The sequence below is a fragment of the Labrus bergylta genome, chromosome 10 (assembly GCF_963930695.1).
Source record: "Labrus bergylta chromosome 10, fLabBer1.1, whole genome shotgun sequence".
Classification (NCBI taxonomy): domain Eukaryota; kingdom Metazoa; phylum Chordata; class Actinopteri; order Labriformes; family Labridae; genus Labrus; species Labrus bergylta.
The window spans coordinates 22,303,575-22,324,411 of NC_089204.1; the positions used below are offsets into that span (position 1 = coordinate 22,303,575).

The following is a 20,837-nucleotide window of genomic DNA, read 5'->3' on the forward strand; positions in this document are numbered from 1 at the left end:
CCTTGCAGCCCACTTGGGTTGCTGACAGCCTGCTGATTGATATTATCATTCTTAATGCCAGTAAATAGTGCCATGCCAGATAAAGACTCTGTTTCCTCTTGGTACTGGAGAGCTCATTTATCTTTCCGCAGCTTGCCCTGGCATCTGCCGAAATTGGAGCCGGAAGTAGTCGTCCATTTCAGTCAGTAAGGGATGTCTGTGTGGTGTTTTTTTTTTTTTTTTCCTCCCTCACCATCTCCTAATCTGCTCCCTCTGTCTCGCTTTCTCTTCTCGTCTTTGTCTTGCTTGTAATTTTGATTCTGAGTGAGTGAGACTTAACTGGGAGGAAAGATAGAGCTTAAGTCAGTTGTAATATGTTGGGACAACTCTTGATTAGATTCCGTCAGACTGAGGTCTTTCCTGTGTCTCTCCTGCTGCAGTCCCCGCCCTTTTCCTGGAACAGCAGCTTAACCATGAACAGATAGCAGGCCCCTTAAGAGCCCTTCCATGAACGTGTTAACCAGAAAATAGAACCCTTGTGAGGGTGATACTTCTTCAAAAGGGTGAGCCTGCAAAATTATCTAGTGCCTCGTGTGCCGTGTATTTTTCCTGCTTTGACTGGGTCATGCATGTCATGAATTATTGCAGAGGACCCAGGAAATAAAACATGCAGACAATAAGCCTTTCTAGAGCCGTACAGTGGCCACCAAAGGTCTTTGAGACATCATATTGAAAAGGTTAAACACTGACAGTGAACAAGCCTAACATGGTGGGTACACAACCTCGACTGAACAGCAACAAATGATGGCATTTGGAATAAGAAAAGAAAAAAAAGGAAAAGGTAAAGGAGGAAGGAGAATTGGTCAAATCAAGCCCACATCACAGTCACGCTCCTCAGGAATTAGAAACACAAACTAAGTGCTGTGCTGTAAGAGCGCATTTCAAAGCACCCTATCTCCCTGTTTTCCTCTCACCCCTCCCCTCTCCAATCCTGTTACCCCCTACCCTTTGCTATTATGTTGACAGACAGCGCTGATATCCCCGGAGCTGCTGATGGATACGTCATATCTCAGGGAGAAACGGGTTTGTCCTCGGCAGGTGAATACGCGGCTCCCTCATCCTGGAAGCAGACAGACATGCATGACACTTTTCGACACCCCTCTCCCCGATAGCACTTTGGCATGCAGGCAGAATCAAAGGGGGCATCTCTCACATGCAATTAGAGCAGAAAATAAAGACGATGAAGTGCGGTGCACAAAAGGAGAGCTGGGGATCAGACGGCTGTAATGAAAGCTGATTAGAAAGTAGAGACCGCAGCCAATGAGCTGCAGCAAGCCAGGGAAACAAAACCATGCTAGTTGGGCATCTCTGTTGAAGACGCTATTAGACATTATCAAAGCTGATAATGACAGACAGACATGACTCAAAACTATGCTAGATCAGTGTGGGTGTGTGCATGTGTGTGCATGTGTGTGTGTGTGTGTGTGTGTGTGTGTGTGTCAGTGTGAGAAAGAGAGAAAAGACAGAGAATGTGAGTATTGACTTTGACCATTAGTTTGAATTTTATTATATTCGGTATGAACAACAATATCGGTTAACATGCAACATCTTCTTGATTTCAGATCAACACAAAAAATTGTAATTAATTGTGCTTGATAGTGAGTACAAAATACATTCATTTTTCTGGGAAAGAAGTAATTTGCAGTCTTCCAGTAAAGTTGATCTTTTGATTTGTCTTCCAGAGTCATTGCTTTTAAAGAATGACATTTGAATTTTGATCATTTCGTGAGGTCACTCAGAGGAAGTCTTCACTCTAAATTGTGCTTTCTTAATATCTACTCTCATAACTTTGTTCTTTCCAACATTGTGAAGTCTCTGCTCAGTGTCTGTTTTCTGGAGGCTGAACGATGCATTACCTGCTCATGGCAGAAGAAGAACACATCCTGTGGTGTTCCAAGTGGTTGAAAGGATTGACTTCCTGTTTGACTCTTGAAAGTTTAGCGTGACAATCTTTAACTTTTCTAACTTCTTGGAGCACAATGACATACTTAACAAGGTATGGTCTTATAAACACAAAAATCTACATAGACTTCATATTTCTCGACGATCTTTCAGAGGAACATGATGCTCTCTCTTTTATGAAGTTTATCAGTAGCAATCCAAAGTTACAATATTACTGATATCAATTTGTGCGAGATTTTAAGTGTGAGATTTGAGGTACAAAACTTGAAAGTTAGTTTATTTTGTTTTTTTCATGTTAAAACTACAAAAATTGTGTCTATTTAAAGTTATTTCATTGTACACACTGTGTGGAAAAAGTCATTTAAAGTATGAATTCATGACACAGTTACTGTTTGACTGTATGCACATCAGAATCCTTCTTTTGCTACAACAGTTGAGCTTTTTTTCCTGTTATCAACTACCAGAAAAACACTCTTACTACTTTCTAATTACTATCATGTCACAATGTGGTGGCTATTAGTAAGAGTGTGTGTGTAACCAACAACTTTTACGAGGATAGCTGTGTTCCTAATCTGCTTTCTTTGGTTTCTCCTAATATTTCCTTTTTGATCTGACTTCCTGGATCATCATCAGAACTTTGATAATTTGTCTTTTCATATTTTAAAGTCTGTGTGGAACTCCTACTTTCCAGTTAACTTCAACGTGAACATCATTTTCTGCTCCTTCTCTGCATCCTAACTTCTTTGTCCTAAAAAAAAAAAAAAAGCCATCCATCCTGCTGGGTCCATGACTGAGTGAGTGAGTGATGGGCGTTTGTTTCACTTATCTCTGGCTAAACTGAAGGAAAGAAGGACCCATTCCTTCGCCTGCCATTGCCAGCTGTGAGTGGTTGTCAGGAATGGGGCTGGCGCAAGGCCTGCTAATGGTGCTGTCTGTCTCAGTCAAGTCCTCGAGACATCGGGTCCCTCAAGAGACGCCAAGCTCCAAAGTTTGACTGGAATTAAGCACCTGGTGGATTAACGGAGGGCAACTAAGCTGTCAGGGATGAAATCATTGTGACAATTACAAATACAGTTTACATCTTAAGAGGCTGTATTTGAGTAGGTTTTCATGCACTCCTAGCAGGCTGAATGTCGGGATTAATCATTTCAAGAGCCAGTGGATTTCTGAGAAGGACGTTTGTATACAATAGCTGCTTGTTTGCTTTATACTAGTTGGATTAGATATTGATTATCATACCAAAAGGAACCTCGACCAGAAAACACAAAAATAACATTGACACAGAGGAGGATCCCAGGGGCTTCCACAAACAAACAACACTAATTCAATGCTTCAGCAGCACAAAAGCCCATTCAATCAAAGCGCCAAATAACATCCTTGTCAAGCATCTGGTAAATGGGATATTTGGCACCTTAACAACAAGTTGCAGTTCAGGCCCATTCAGATTGTCAGCAGACACTACAGGCACGCTGTCTGAGAATGAGAGGCTTAGCGAGACGGGGGCTGCAGGGGAGCGCAGGGGGCTGCCGGAGAGTTTTAAAACCAGCAGCACTGTAGCTATTACGGGATGTCAGAGAATATGCTTAATTGAAAATGATTAGGGCTCTCGTAAAAGCCGATCAAGTCAGGGTTTTGGGGAGAAAGCACAATTGTGCCGCATAATCCTGCCTGCCGCTGTTCTTTCATCTGGATGAAGAGATCAAAAAAGAAGGGATTTGTAAAGGCCAGACCTCCCTGTGTCGCAGCCACTGAGCTCAGCTCCCCTCTTCGGTTTTCACTCTTCTTTTCAAACACATTTCCTCTCTCACTCTACTTCTTCTTCCGCTGAATCTTTTGTATCTTTTTTTCACACAAATGTCGTTTTTTTTTTTTTTGGTCACAAGGCACATGTAGGTCAGCATGCATAACGCTCTTTTTTTTTTTCTCTACTCTAATATCAGCCTGCTTTGTGTTTCTTATGTGAATCATGACGAGGGCTTGTGTGACAGCATGTTTAGAGATTGCACAGTATTGCCCTTCATTATCAGACATCAAAGAAAGACACACAAACGCACTCACCCACACACAAGCTGTGGGCTTTACTTCCATGTCTCTCTTTATCCGTCTTCCAGAAGAGAGAGAGAGGGAGAGGGGGGAAAAAAACAAGAGGCTAGAAAGGATTCTGAAATGAAAGCTAGAGGGGCCTAGAGAGAGTCAAAGTGAGACACACATAAACACTCGCACACATAGAGGAATCAGCTGTGAGCCCAATGGATCTGAGTTGGTAGGAGGGGAAGGGGGGGGGTTACACTGCCCTTATGCCCTCTCTTTGAAGTGAGGCACAGGCCGTATGTACAGGCCCCAGAGAGGGGCATGTCTACATCCCCCCCATAGGCTGGCTGAAGGCGGCGGTCCGAGCGGAGCAGAGGAAAGGAGGGAGCTTCCTAACTGCGCTGCTTTCTCTCCACTCACTGACTTCAGTGATGTTGTTGAAACAAAGACTGCTTAAGGCAATAAAAGTCTTACTCAACTTAACGTCTGAAATGTTTTAAGCATAAAAGATCCAATTAAAGCAAGTAGTTCAGTGTAATTTTTACCCGGTGGTCCTGATAAAGTTGTTGTAAAGATTTTCTAACGACCCATGAACGCCGCTATCAGTCACTTTGAAAGTGAACGCATGCAGCTCATTCAAGTCGCCCTCTGAAAGATTGGTAATGGCCCTCACTATTTATCTTAAGATTGATGTAAAATAAATTCCCCCAAAACATCAGCACGAGTGATTGCTGTTTAGTTCTAGTCTCAACAGTTATGTTTAAGTCAGCGGATGAAGAGGGATCGTGTCCATTTGTGTTGAGTGCAACACCATTAACCTCTAGCCAGATTAACAGGATGGAAGAAAAACTCCGAGCAGACGATTTCCGTCACTGTAATGTCACACTGTTGTTCTCAGCTGTCCAGGCCGCACTCAGAGAACACTCTGTAAACACGCGCACATTTACTTTGATGGACCGTTCCCAGCCTGTGCAGCCCCAATGCGCTCGGCTCACAGGTTTGGGTGGGAATCCGGTGAGACGGTGTGAGGTCTTGTCTGGTCTGGTCTGGGCCACTCGCGCTCTGCTCTGGCCTCGGGGAATGTTTGGCGTGAGATAAGGCTGTGTTTGAAGAGGAGCTCCAGATGCTCGTATATTACAGGTTGTCTTGTCATGCCGCAGATAAAGCCTCAGAGAAGCTCCTGTCGCCAGGCCGTACCACACACAGACACGCACTCACAGGGGAGATAAATGTTTACAGGAGGCGTCCACCCTTCCACAGTGTCGTGCTGTGGACGGCCGGGGCTGTCAGAGCTCCGCCATTTTTAGTCTGTGGCTCGTGTCTGCAGCTTCTTGGTTTTTGACAGCATGTTATATGCTGTGCATCACTTCTTATAAACATATTATTACATTCCCAGAGCCTGCGTGGCGATGCTTTCACAGTTTCATTTTATCAAGATCTTGTGAACCTCAACAAACTCTGACACTTAACTGTTAAAGGTATGAAAGGATAGGAGGGAAATCTGGGACGTGCAAAATAACACTTCAGAAGTCATCAACAAGAGGGGGTGCTGTTTTACCAAATAATAGCATTGCTGTGATCTCGGACAACATCAGGAGGCCGCAGAGTGCTGATATTCAGTACAACAGTATGACTTTTTTTTCACAACAGTTCAACATGTCATCTTTCAATAAAAAGAAATCAGCAGAACTACTCATTAATTTAGTTCCGACAACCGAGCTATTTCAGCATTTATTTTCCAAATAGTGTTCCACGGTACTATACCAATACTTTATGAATGGCAGCGTTTTATAAAAAGCTGTGTTTCTCCACATGAAACAGTGACGCCGTGTTTGTCCGTGTGCGTGCTGTTCAACACTCTGCTTTCACTCCCACCAGGCATCGCGGGCGTGCTAAACAACTTCCATTGTGAAAAGCAGAGCGAGAGCCATGGCTGCTAACGTTTCAGATACTAGTCCTGCAGAATGTCCACGGCTTGTTGACAAAGCAGACGCAGGGAGCAAAGTATGGCATTATTTCATTACATCGCCGACAGTCAGGGTAACTCCACAGACACCACAAAGCCTGGGTGTTAAAGATGTTCTAAACCCACGCAGACCAGGGGAGCCAAAACGTCCAGTTTGGCAAAGCATACTGACTTGTTTAAGGAATACAAAGAGTGACAGGTTGTTTATAGAATGCGATAAATAACATAATTACATGCCACCATACGGGCATACAGAGCGGAGACTTCCATTAAGAAGGAACACCTCCTTCTTTTTGTGGTTTGTCTCCTTCAGTGCATCGCTGAAGTAGACGGAGGCTAACAATCCTGGGTTTGAGATTTTGGGGCTGGTATGGTATCAAAGTCATAACTTTGGTATCGGGACAACGCTAATTGCAAAGCAACACAAACATCTCTTTGCAGAGTATATTTTAGTGTTTTCCAAACAGTCTTTTGGGACTGTTTTTATCCTCTTTATCCTCTTGTTCAGACCTCGGTTATGAAGAAAAAAAACTATTAAGTGTGCATCCCTATAGAGGTCATGCATAAAAAACAGTCGTATGTTTGGATTTCTGAGATTAGATTTTAGCCTCACTGCTATCCTTCTTTTCTCTATTCATACTGCTGATAGGACTCCCAGTGTGTTCCTTTCTTTCTTTACACTCTGTTAAAAAAACAAATACAAGGTTTTAATGTTACTTCCTAAAGGTGAGATTGTGAATTTGTCACCCTGATAAAGATATAAAGTCCTGCCGCGGTGTTCTGTACCTGACTGTCACGCCTGCCCTAAGTTTATTGGGCCTGGAAATAGCTTTTACTGTAGGTCAAATCTTTACTGAGCAAAGCTGCGGTTTGACTTTATCTTCAGGACGTAACCTGTTGAAAAGGCTCCGTCTAAAGACATAACGCTGAATGGCTTACTTGCTCTTATTATTTAATTTAGCAAACCTCTATATCTTTTAATTATAAGTCTTGTAATCACATATCCTCAAGGCGGAGACTGTGTCCCTGCTCTCCATCCAACCTTGAATGAGCTTATTCTTCACTAATAAGACAAGAGACTGTCCGTTTGTGTAATGCAGAGGCAGGTTTCCCCTCCGTCATTAAGTCATGTGTTTGCTAAAGTGGAATGGTATATTGCCTGGCATAAAACATGGCGTGTCTTCATTTGTCAGGCTCGTAGAGCTGTGAGACAAACGACGTTCAGAGTGTATGTCTGAGGGCCCTCTGAGACCACAGTTGAGCGGCTGCTCACTGGTGCGTCTCTCATGCTAATGTCATGGTCTCCCAGTCTATCTGTCACCCCATTACGCTAACATCATTATGCACAGGGGCCTGTCTCTGGCGCTGAAAAGAACAGAATCATTCCTGTCTCATTTTGAAGCAAATTGTTTGGGGAACATTTCTCTTCTTCTTCTGCCTTTTTTTTTTCTGAGTGGTAATGGTGGGCCAATCATTTTGCAAGGCTCCAGGTATGCAGATGAATGAATAGCTATTTGAGCTGTTTGGTGAAAGGACTTTTTGTATTATTCATGAGAGGGATGGTGTGTCTGAAAGAGAAAGTGTGTGTGTCTGTGTATGTGTGTGAAGGGACCATTGTGTCCCTTTGAAACACATGTACATTCACAGCAGTACAGTGTACATACATTGTACAAGCATGCATAACGGTTACAAACACTCGGTACGATCATGCTTTAAAAATTAGACTGGTGATTGATGTGACTAAGAGGAAAGTAATTTCTTGTCTAAGGAAGTGAGTAAACGAATTGATTCTCAGAGTACATTCCACTTGATTTTCTTTGTCATTAATCAGACATCCAGCACTATGTTTTGTTGATTTTGGCAGCTTGACTTTGTTGCAATTGATTAGAGGACATTGTAACTGTTGGTCGTCATTATTATTACATTTAAAGCTGACTACTTCAGCATCAGACCAAGTTTTACAAACACAAGTTAACACCCTGTACCATCAAAAATGCCAATTGTAAACTGATCTTACAAGTGCAATTAAATGTCATAATGGTGGCTGATTTTCATGATATATTTCATATGAGAGTAGTTCTAAGAAAAAGAGTGAAAATTCAAATAAGTGCAAAAAACGACACTCAAAAAAGCAAGCAAGAACAAGATTATGCTGGAAACATAAAAATATAAAAAGATGATGTAACAAAGGCAGGCTTTAAATGTGTAAAGACAAGCATAAAACCATCATGACAATTAATTACAATTCCACTGGTGTCTGAAAATGGTTTAAAAAGTTTGCATCTCTTATAGCCTTGGGCGGGGACTTCCATCATTTTGGTGCGTAGTTAAAAAGGCTGGTTCAATATTTTGACAATTTGTATTTAGAAGCTGAGTTAAAGGTCTGAGAAAATGTAAAGGGTTATAAAATGAGGAAGAAAAGCTTATGTAGGCACGGCCCAAACCATTGGAAACATTTTAAACAATCTATTTTTAATGATTTCTAAAAGGCTCAGGAAGCCGTATTTTCACATGTCCTGATTTGTTTTTGTGTTTTTTTAAACCTATTGCCACCTCACACTTCTGATCACAGCCACAGCATGGCATTACTTCTTCCCTCTGAGCTGTTTGGTGTTTCTAAGTGACTCTTATTCTGCAGTGATCGTCTCCCTCTCTTCACTTGGAATCTTTTCATCTCACCCTAGCGCAGGTTCAAATCCAGGTTAAAACCTTTGTCTCAATCTAAATCTCCCCGTCCTGGCAAACAGCACAAATTCCGATCTGTCAGCTCAGCAGATTCCTCTAGCTGGCGTGCAACGCTCCCGCATGTGTGCTGTCTCTCTCTGTGTGGGAGGTAGAGCTAGTCGTGCACCCACCTGCTAATTTAAAAGCTTCAATCAGCTCTGCTAACTGAGGAGACAACCCCGGGTTCCTGTAATTGCCCTTGTGACGGCGCTTCTGCAAGAGGGGGAAAAAAAAAAAAAGAAGACCTTTCTGTGTCATCATTTACACAACATTATGGATGAATAAAACAAAATACTTTAATTATAGCTTTGTTGCCGTAATGTTAATGGTGCCGGTGCGGCTCAATTGAACGGTACAGTTTGCACTATTAATTATCTGCAAGTGAACTTGTTTAAATGATATTTTACAGCCCCTTGATAAAATTACCGCTAGAGGCAATGTAATGATAGACAGACAAAGGCCATGCACGAATTATCATAAACTATTAGCTTGTTTCCAAAGGGTTTTATGTTAATCTTTTAGCGCTTAAGTACCCTGCAATTAACATATCAGGAGGAGCTGCCTTCCAGCTAGGCTTGCAAATTGAAGTCCTCAGATAAAAAAGCTATTGAGATGAAACCCTGAAAGAGAAGAGGAGCTATCGCACTGAAGTGTGCTGGAATTTTTTTTACTTGTGTGTGTGTGAGTGAAAGAGAGAGAGAGAGAGAGAGAGAGAGAGAGAGAGAGAGAGAGAGAGAGAGAGAGAGAGAGAGAGAGAGGGGCAGAGCGACAGAGAGACTTTAAGAGCACTGAGACAAAGGATGAGTGAAAAAGAGAGCAAGATGCCGTGAGAGTGTCTGTGATCAAGGATGTATAACAATTCCATTATCTCTCTTGGGTGATGACACGAGATGTCTCTGTCGGGGCCTCCTTCGCTTTGTCTATAATTCTACACAGCCGATGCGAGCTATAGGAGGACTGAGACGGCTCTCATTGGCTGGGATGGCGACATCTGATGGAATGTGTTTACATATCGAGCTGGTGGCTTGATATGTAAATGCAGCGCGTTGAAAAAAAAAAGAAAAGAAAAAAAAAAAAGGGCTACAGGGAGATATGGTTCATTGTTAGGTCTTCACAGTCTGTGTTCCCTTTTTATGCTAAGCACAATTGTATTCACTGAGTGAGCATCTTGTAAAACGCCCGACGCCTTTGGTAGGTTAAATCCACAAAGGGGAGCCATGCTTTGGTAAGATATGCATGTTTTATGGGATAATTGGCAGCTTTGGTCTGCTGTCTTTGTAGTCGACACATAGCAGCTGACACAATTAACATTTACTACAATTAAATTAAATTACCTCTGTTATAAATTCAGCTTTTCACTTAACTCAGAACATAAAAGGGGTCATTCCTCTTAGGGATGTTATTCTCACTTATTATTAAGAAAACATATAGTTTGTGTCAGTTCTCTAACACATATAGTAAGATAGCATATATTAAGTTTCTTCAATAATTAACCACTGATTCCTGATTTTACACGGCTGATACCATCTTGCCTTTCTCACTATGGAAAATCCACATGACATGAGAATAATGAATTGTTCCACCATTACCCATGACATTCTGTACATTCTGGTGCACATCAGTCCTGACTCAGTGAAACCATATTGCCCATAGAGCGCTCTGATATTTTCCTCTATCACCCAGAGATAGATGATTCCGCTGAGGCCTTAATCTCATGTTAAAGATTTGTTGGCCTCTAGAAGTCAAGCCATAGCATTGAGATGCCTCGCCTGATTTATATTCACTGGCTCGGAAGGGAGAGCCAAGTGCACTATCTGCAAAGCAGATGCTGCAGCAGCAGTGCCCTTGTAGTAGGCTTTATAGTTCACCTGGAATAAAAAAAAATAAAAAAACACCACAACAAGGTCACATTCGGGAACCCTCGTCTCTTTTTTTGGACGCGCTCTTGATAAATTATCACATTAATAACCCGACTACAGGTTTTTTTGTGTGTGTAATAAATAGAAAAAATAGCATTAAAAAAAACTCCTACACCCAGAGCATTCAGTCTCCTCCACAACTGAATATTAGAGCAGAAAGCTGGGAGAGAAACGAGGAAAAAAAGCCGGCCAAAACCCTGATGAACGCTGCCTTTAAAACAAATTCCTGTCTGTCAGCCCCTGTAATTTATGGGCCAGAGATTACAAAGCTACCGATACAATAAATTAAGCTGATGGACAGAATTATGCCCAGTGCTTCCTGCTCTCCCCAATGACGCACACTAACTTAGCACTGCCTGACAATGAGCGTGATTTACCACCCGGGCAAGAGTGGAGAAGGGGAAAACATTCACAGGCAGAGGCACCCAGGCCTCACTCTGGCCCAAAGCCTAGTGAATAAAACCCAGCTTTAATTCACCCACAAACGTGTCGCCATTAAAGGACTAAGAATAGAGATCGCAGATCATAAATACTCCCTGATTTATTAGCTAACAACAAAGAGCAAAAGCCCGGCCAAGGAGGGGGAGATTGTTTGACAGAATGCTGTCAAGGGGAGAAGAAGAGAGGAAAAACACACTCATTCCCTCGTTCTCACTCACAGACACTCCAAGCTAAATCTGACCAGGGATGTAGCCCAGTCCTATCTCCTGCAGCGGCGTAGGAGCAGATGTGTCTGCTCTCTTCTCAATGTGTGACAGACAGAAAAGATAAACAGAGAGTAAAGCAGAGAGAGAGAGAGAGAGAGAGAGAGAGGAAGAGACAGAGGGAGGGAAGTAAAGAGAGTAGGAGCTGGCAAGGCACTGGCTAATTTATCTCGCTGAGAGACAGATTAAAGAGAGAGGAGAGTGAAACAAAGTTCCACTGGCTTAATCAGCGGACAGCCTGCTAGCAGAAGACATGATAAATCAGAGCGGGCTCGGTCCAGGAGAGAGCCTTTTGCTCTGGGAGGGAACGGGAGACATCCTCAGCCAAACAGCAGTATCTTTTACATGCTCTGTTGTGAATAGCAGCTCGTGAACTCGCTATGTGTATACTTGCAATCGATTCTCAACGCCATTGTTTGAGCAAACACTGTTATACAGTAGCCTTCCGCTGCTACTTTGTTCAGACTGTTATTTTTAGTATAGTGCATGAACAATCCTCCTCTGTTGTGTTGTGTAAACAGGACAAAGGGACATGAAGGGCCGCAAGTTTCCCCCTTGGTTTCTCTGTGTCTTTCTTTAGCTTTGAGACTGACAGGAGGACTAACCTAGGGGCCTAACCCAGGAACAGGAAAGGGGACTTAGATATCCCTGTGTCATTAGTTCACTCCGGGGTCACAGCTGGGCCACTCAGAGCATGATTACACCCCTTGATTTATCTGCTTTGGAGCCCAAACACAGATAAATCTCGGAGCTCATCCGCGCCGTGGGATCCTCACTGTCTGATAAACGGCCCAAGCTGAATAAACAACCACCGCCCCCACAAACACCCAGCCCTTCATACTTTATGAATAATTCATTCAGATTGTGAGCTCTGTTAAATGTTTATATTTTGTATCTTAAGTGGCAAAAAAAAAAAGAAAAAAAAAAGGTGCTTCCGTGATCTCGATCTAGTCCTCGGTACACGTCTCTGATGAAACTCTACAGATGCAGAGGTTGGCGGGTATTCGGTTTCCTAGCTGTAAACTTTATTTCCTCACCTCCGCTGTCGTCCTCCAGCATCCTCACATAAATAAACTTTATGCAAATATGTCATGTGTTAGTCCACACAGCAGCTCCTGTGGATATTGGCCTGTCTGAGACTTTATGACAAAGTTTAAAATCATTCATTACACTGACCCCTGCTGTAAATTTTACTCCCTGGAAAATTGCCCCCGGCTCTCCTGTTTTTGTGCGCTGATGCGATCACGAGTGCATTTTTAACTTAATTAATTGGCCGTTTGTGTTGACATGAAATTTATGCAGTAATAATTTGCTCGAAAATAGATGCAGAGCGCAGGAAATGAGATATCCATCAGGCCGCTTGTGTTCCGCCAGCTGCACCGCGGCTAATATGAAAGTATTTCAGGCTGCTCAGACCCTGCTGTTTGCGCAGTCAAGATTATATATACCCACGATCCATTGCCTGCCTCAGAGGCGCTCATGGAGGTCTATGATAACAAAGACTATGTGATTTATGGCCTGCTGTGAAAGCAGAACTTGATGAGATTAAACAATTTCATAGCACGAGTGTTTCTCAGAGGGCCTTCTGATTTGTGGCAGCAACCGCCGACAGTAAATCAGGTTTATATATCTGAAAGCATGCTCAGCAAAGGAGTGCAATTACTGTTTAAGACAGCTACTTTTTATTTAATTTTTATCCCTGGATTGTCTCTTTTATTCCCGGCCTGTCACATAGCCACTCACCTTCATAAGTCCTTCTGAGGGAAGGGTTGAAGAGGAGAGAGAGGAGGGGAAAGAGAGGAATGCACCTTCGCTATCTCCCCTTCACAGCTTTTAGAGAAACAAGAAAAACAACAACAACCGAGGGGACGACGCCGACGGCCACCGGCGGAACAACACGGGCATCCATAGAGCAGGGGGAAGCACTCCATTTTTAATGCATTGTTTGCCTGCTGCTCTCGCCCTGTCTGGGTAAATGGCGTAGGCAGAGTGTAATTAGAGAGCTGGGCTTTGCTCCGTGCCATAAAGATGACATGGTGTAATGATACAGCTTACAGGCCCGCAGAGGCTTGTGTCTCGCGACGGAGGATCTGGGTCGTTTGCCTGTGACTTATGATAGGTGTGGAGGATGACAGTGTTATCATGCCGACGTGGAAGTCAGAGATGTGGATGGGGGGAAAAAAATCTCTCGTGAAAGGTTGTCAAGGATTGGAGGCGCGGAGAGACGGATATGGAGCAGATTCTTTTTCTGTGTTTACACGTTTTATTTAATGTCTTTAAATGGAAATAAAGAGGAAATAACAAGTTAATTTTCCTTTCTCTGCATATGTTTGCTATTGTTCATAAGTCTTAAAATCGTTGACTGTCACTGTTTTCTTGTACATTATTAAAACTGATGTCGAAAACAGTTTTCATACACTTACAGAATAAGTGTAAAAACAAACAAACAAGTCTAGATAACGTTTTTTACAACATCATTTCGAACACTGTATTGAGTTGAGGTCAGAGTGGTTGTGCTTTATTTACATCATACAAGTCTGCATCTGTACTAATCAGCTAGTCATCTTAGGTTGGTGCATGATTAGGAGTGAGCATGTAAGTACATGTGCATTACTGTTTCATGCACTCAAAGATATCAGGGTGTGCGTGCGTGCGTGCGTTTGTGCGTTTGTGTGTGCGTGTGTGCGTGTGCGTGTGTGTGTGTTTGTGTTGAGCTTTTTAGTGTTCCACACATGCAAATTTGTGTGTTTTGAAGTTGTGTTTAAATGTTCCACTGGAATGTGTGTGTGTGGTGTGTGTGTGTGTATCTGTGTGTGTGAGTCCTTGGGTGAAGATGTGAGTTATGCATCTGTCTGCATCATCCCATATCTTCCCAGAAAACATCAAGAGATCTCATTATTTCGACACATCTCAGGTTTTTTTCTTCTTCTTCTTCTTCTTCTTCTTCTTCTTCTTCTTATTTTTTCTTCCCGCATGCCTTGAGTCAAAATTAGTTTTCATTCCCTCTGTGATCTTACTGACTGAAGCCGCCTCAAAGTAAAGAAAATCGCAGTCTTCGCATCGTTCGTAGCGCGCCTGAGTCAAACACACACTTCACACAGCCGCAGTCTGAGTTAAGCATTGCTAAGTAACCTTCACATTTCACTCGTGTGAAGAGCTAATTTCCTTTAAGTTCACATGTCACTTTTTGTGCCTCTTTTTTGTGGGTCCTCTTCAAATGTCTCTCGGCATCTAATTGCATAGGAAACATTGGAGACAAGCCGGTGTGACAGGCCCGCTCCCGGAGTCTTCAATTATTAAACATCCTACACTCTAGAAAACAGCCCTGACGTTAGCTACAGCCCCTAATCAGAACAGAAAGCCTCATGATATGTCACACTCCGTACTTGCTTTGGGTTTGTGTATGCGTGTGTGTGTTTGTGTAGTTTATACTTTGTGTGTGAAAAGATGAAAATACTTCCTTTCACACCGGTTAAAAAGCCAAAACTCTGACAAAAACGATTTTTTGTCAGAGGTAGATGAGAACACTCACATCTTCCTCTTTTCTCCTGTTTTAGAGATAAAAGAAATCGGTTGTACTGATGAAAACATACGAAACAATCGGTTATGTTTTGCTTAAAAAGTTTGAATAAGACATGCAATCATTGTTTTAGCTAATACATACAACGGTTACTTTTCTATTTTTGGTCTTCTTAACGTTGCAGCATCACAATCTGCAGCAATGGAAAGGTCATACTAAAGCAAAATAAGACATAGCCTCGAGGTAATTGTGCTGCGTACCTGTAATGTGGACTTACATTCTGCTTTAAATCATCTACACTTGCGAGACGCTCAAAGAAAAGGTCGAGTGACTCTTTTTTTTTTTTTTTTTTTTTTTAAATTTCAACCTAAAACAAATAGAGCCTTATTACCATCCATGAGTCATCGCTACGGGTGATTAACGTCCAGCTGCACTCAACCTTTGCCTGTCTGACGCGTACACAAAGCGGCCATGTTCACTGTTGCTGGTTCGCTCCGTGGGCCCTCGTGCCCCGAGCGAAAACATCTGAACAGTTGCTCTTGTGATCAGTGATCATATGATACATTTACTCCGAGCGGGTTCATTGGAGTAGAACTGGTAAATCATTAAACACACGCTCAGCGGTCGTCCTGCTGAGCGAGAAGACTGCTGAAGTACCCACAAGTGCAGGCACCATTACATCCAATGTGCTTCCCCCTGCCATTACCTAAGAAAACAGAATTAATACATTAGAGGCACACAACAGCATTAGACCTAATCCCTTAAGCCACAATTATTAGGGTAAGATTTTTTTAAAGGGAATCTTGAACTACTTTTCCATTTTTTACCTCATAGTCTTTTTTGTGCCCTGTATGTTATATCACTAAGGGTAAGTCAATCTCTAGTGGTGAATTAGAGCATTTCTTATTTCATCATTGCTATTAAATGCTGTAAGATGCTGCAAGCTGGCGCTCCTTCTTCTTTATTTATTTCATTGTTTATTTCTAAAAGTGTTGCATTGTTCGTAACCCCGAACTTCACAAGAATGAGACATGAAACACCCCCCCCCAAAAAAAAAAGAAAAGATTCCATCTAGTGAAGAGATAAACGTGTCATGCCAGCATTAAATGTTGACTCAATAAGTTCACAAGTTGTGTCTCCTCTGATCTCTAACATGATCAGAAAGCAGCACCAGTTTACAGAGACAAGACGTGCAAAAAAAAAGGAAAAAAAAGTTCCATGCACAGACACAAAAGAAATATTTTGATATAGACCCAAAGAGAAAACATATCAAAAGACATTTTTATACATGTCTTTTGCAAGCACAAAAAGCAGAAGTGGTGTCAAGAGAAAACAAAACAGAAGGCTTGTTTCTTCCAACAATTGCTTTAAGCTACAAAAATCTCCTTGAGTCCCTAGCCTCCCCTCAATGTCAGCCTCCCCCCTCCTCCTCCTCCTCCTCCTCCTCCTCTCTTCACCCTGCCTCCCTCTCTCTCTTCCTCTCTTCGTCTTCTCTCTCTTTTTCCCCTTTTCCCTCTCGAAGGCAGGACAGGGCCCTCTTTGCACCCTGATAGGTTGCGGGCTGATGCTTAGCAACAACATTCCTGTGCCCTAAGTAGCAGTAAGCCTCTGGCTGAACTCTTTGATGTGGCTGTCAGGCCACATTTATTTCCTTTTAGCACTTTGTCTACTTGTCCAGATGTATAAGGAGATAAAAAGGCCTGGTGTTTACACTGGTCTCCCTCTGTAGCGCGGCTGTAATTAGATTGTATTGCCGGTCAGTCCTGAGGAGGGAGGTGAGATGAGGCAATGCAGGAACCACCTGTGTCGGGATGACACCGGCCTGAGGTGAAACCTCAGAGCCAGGCTGCAAGAAAGGGAAAGTGTTTGCATAACACGTTGCAAAGTTGAATTTTTTGTCTTCACTTTTGTACATAACACCGTGGCAGCCAACTTCATAATCAAATTCTAGCAAAATCTCCCTCGACCGGTCGATGTCAGTGTAATGTTCTGTAATATAACACTTATCAAGATTAGAAATTGACAGCCAATCTTGCAAAACTTCTCAACTTTGTTGCTTAAAAAAACACACCAAGATATGAGCCAACCTTTCCTGACTCACTTTTTTTAGTATCTCATATTTTCAGGAACCCCACTGTGGACGTGTTTTTGTGGTTCCATGGGGCTCTCTTTGTGTTTCCGTGTCCTTCCGTCCCTCCCTTGCTTCTCTCACAGTGATATGTTGGAAGTTATAATCACTGTTGCCTCTGGGTTTATCAGCGTTTATTCGCATAACAACACCGAAAAAGGAGCAGACAGACAGCACTGGTGTGATGTATTATCCAGAACAGGAATCATCTTTCATAATGACATCCAGCAGAGCTTCCTCTCACTCCCGCCACCCATTTCTCCCCATCACACACACACATACATACATACACACACACTTTCTTCATCTCTCTCTCTCCCTGTTTCCACTCCCCTCTGTCCACCCTTTATTATCACAGAATCCATGGTGCTCCCCAGCCTGTAAATTTGTGCCGCATTATCATAAGCTGTGGTGATAACTCACATTGCACAGAGACAATAATGATGTGAACACTCAGCATATGCCCCGGGCCCAGCAAATTAAAACAATGCTCAGCTTGATGAGCAGACTAATCTGGACAGCGGAGAAAGAAAGAAGGAGGGGGGGGGGGGAAGGGGTGTACAGGAGTTTCTTAAATAGACGACACAGCAGCACCTCCCTCTGTTCAGTGTAGGAACAACCGGAAAAAACAACAGAGGGGGGACAGGGGAGAAAGACGAGATACCAAAAAAAAAGAGGGGAATAGAGATAGGAGCAGCCAAGGTTAAGAGCTTGTTTAAGAAAAATGAACTTTGAGGATATTCATGGGACAATATTTGATTTTTTTAGTTTGGTACTTTTGTGTTTTGTGACTTTTTGGAATGGAAATTTGTATGCGCAAGTACTGTTTTCAACACTCATAGACCATATATATCCTGCAATAAATTCAGGAAGAGAAGTGTTGTCACTTCATTATTGTGGGTAATCATACAATGTTGTATTTTCATTCATTTTGCCCTTACAGTACATGCATTATAAAGGTTTAAAAAATGACCTGGATGACATTCAGTTTTTAACATTGGTCTGTCATGCCGGTATATGTGGTTGTAATACTATAATAGTAGTGTTCTAGCCGTCCTGAAAGCTGGTCACAAAGCATTCAAATATTTCTTCTCGAAGCTAGAGAAAAATCTCCCAATATGTTCCACATGCTTTCTTGTCATAAGCTCTGCTGCTTCTCTTCTTCTGGACAGGTCATTGGCTGAAGTGAAAGAGAGCAGATGTGAAGCGTTACAGAGGAAGGTCTGAGAGGAGGAGAAAAAGGGAGGATCAGGACATGGGAAAGCTGGCTGATTGATGCTCTGTGGGAGGGGTGAAATGGTTTTGCTGGATGGGACGGGAAGTGACAACCACAGATGTTGAATGGGGCTGGCTGTTTGATCAGCAGGCATGATACTGGCAGTGGTGAAGCGGTGGTGTCATGCATAGCACGGGGGGGGGGGGACTGGGGGGGTGGGACTGGGTGGGTGGTGATACTTAAAGCAAATCAACTAACCTCCCATAGGAGTAAAAACCAGAGCGTAGGCGGCCAAAGGCTCTATGCAGTGTCCTCCTACTCCTTCTCCTCCTCCAACACCCCCCAAACACAGTCTGTGGGTGGTGCTGTTAATGACATGGCAACAAGGAAGATTAATTGTGGGCAAGCTGCAGGATTAGACGAGGCTTTTTGGGGGGCCAAGCAGGCCAGAAGAGGCCCGGGCTTGTGATCTTTCAAGCAGACCAGGAAATGAGGCAAGCAGGGGTGCCGCTTGGTGGCTAAGAAGAACAAGGAGGTAGATCAAATAGAGAAGGCTAACAACCCTTGTCTTTATGCCTGAATTGCTCTGTTAGCTCATAATAATGACAACATAAAGAGTCTTTATAGATAGGATGGGTGGTGATAAATGGCTGATTCAACAGTTCATAGCGCTGGTGCTTCAGTAAGAAAAAGAAGTGGGTAAGAATACCTGATTGTTCTTTTGCTCTCAAATTGAAACTGTCAGTTTTTACTGAGTACAACGTGTACATTTTCAGTCCATACTAGTCCAGCGTACAAGCATACAGTGATTTTCTTAACAGATTTCAGCCACTCCAGAGGCCGGGAGCAGCAGGTGTGCTGTCAAAACAATATTTTTATTCCAAAAGCATCGGTCCACCAGCATATATGTGCTAAGGTCTCAAGATAGACTTATTCTGCCTTTTCTTTTTCTTTCTTTGCTGTAATATGAGACACATGCTGGCCAGCTCTTAATGCCTTTCAGAGATGCTATCTAAAAAGCACATTATGTGATCGTTTTCGATTCACAGTGCTCTCTTCTTTGCACATGAAGAATATGGTTCCATTTAAGAGTGCAGACCGTTCCATTTCTCAAGGTTATGCATGGGCATGTAGAGGAACAACAATAAGAGTGGGGAAAAATGCAGCTCCAAACTGTCTCTAATATGTATTTGTCAGTTGAGTCTCTTGCTATGATTAAAGGCCTGGCGAATTCCTTCCTGCAGGAGAGGAAAGTATTTCTGCAAAGGCATCAGATATCGCTGTGTCATGATAAACTGCCTGCTCTGCTCGCTAAAAGGCTAAAGGAAGGAAGAGGATGTTTTGGACCTTGAAAGTCTACAAAATAGAACAACAACACAAGAAACTCTTGACCTGTTTGGGAACATGCTTTGAGATCCAGGCCTGTGTTTTCTCTTTGTCTCAAAGCAGCATTTGTCACACTTGTTTAGCCTGAACCTCTAAAAGGCTTACAATCAACACAGAAAGAACAATACAAGTTATCCACAATTATACAATGAAATATAGTAAGGCAGGAAGATTATGCCCTCTTTTAGAAAAACTGCCTCAGTCAGAATCCGGTTTGGAGTACTGCAGGTATAAACTATTTTGATCCCCTGGAAATAAAAAGCTGCTTGTCCAAGTGAAAGTTTATGAAAAAAAGGATGCACATTATAGTCTTCTTTAGACTTCCACTGAGAAGCCAGTTAAGCAGATGCAAACCAACGCAGTGAGGTCATTTGTTGCCATTTGTGACTACCCTCATATAACCATGCTGCATTTGGCTGCTCAGAATGAGTGACGTCTACCCTTTGGTTGACCACTGCAGGAGGTCACGGCTGAGTGAAGGTTAAGACCTCTCCTCCCTGACCACGTCGTATATCAGATCATCAAAGGCTGGACTGCAGCTCCATAACACGTGAGACGTCATAAAACATGTTCTGATACATCTTCTCATAAAGCAGGAGCAGTGTTTCCTCTACCAATCCAAGATTCATAACAGTCAGCTGCAGTCATACTTGTAATTTCAAACCTGTTAAACCTTTTCTGCTTCAGATACTCATTCTATGTGTTTGTCTGCTTTCTCACAGCCGCCTATTGAGGCTGGATCAGAGGGTCAGGAGATGCCCTACACTCCTCTACCCCGAGGATCCAGAGATGCAAGAAACCACAAAGGTAAGGACGAGAAAAAGAGACCTTTGGACTTCTTCACCTTTTAGTCAGGTGGATTATACACACATCTCCACAAATATACTTCCGATCGAGACAGTAAGCATCGCAATTTATTATCATACATACATTCAATCTCAAACACTGCCCGAGGATTATGTAAATATAAGTCATAACCCTAAATGGCTACAGGGAGTGGGAATCTATTGACCTTGAGACGGGTTTGAAGTTATGTTCTCTATTCTTATTGATCTCATCTCATCTGTGTGATGTGTTCATGGTGCTAATAAATCGGAGTAATCTGGGTTAACTCTGTTCTGAATGTGTGCGTGGGAGGACACAGTACATAAACAAGATGAAGCATCCTTGATCTGTGGATACAAGACATTGATTAGGCCTCTTATTGACCCAGTGCTGTCAGTTGATGTAATTGTGCAATAACTTCTTGACATCAAATACTGTACTGTAGTTGTAACTGAAAATGTGTATTCATTAACAGAT

At 42.6% G+C, this 20,837-nt stretch overlaps 1 protein-coding gene across 1 annotated transcript in view; it reads left to right on the plus strand.

Moving 5' to 3' along the window:
• lrmda (leucine rich melanocyte differentiation associated) overlaps positions 1–20,837 on the plus strand; it is a 222,781-nt gene that overhangs the window by 175,402 nt on the left and 26,542 nt on the right. Inside the window, exon 6 of the mRNA XM_020630951.3 lies at positions 20,258–20,342. Coding sequence (XP_020486607.1) covers positions 20,258–20,342 — 85 coding nt within the window. The remainder of the gene's footprint in view (positions 1–20,257; positions 20,343–20,837) is intronic.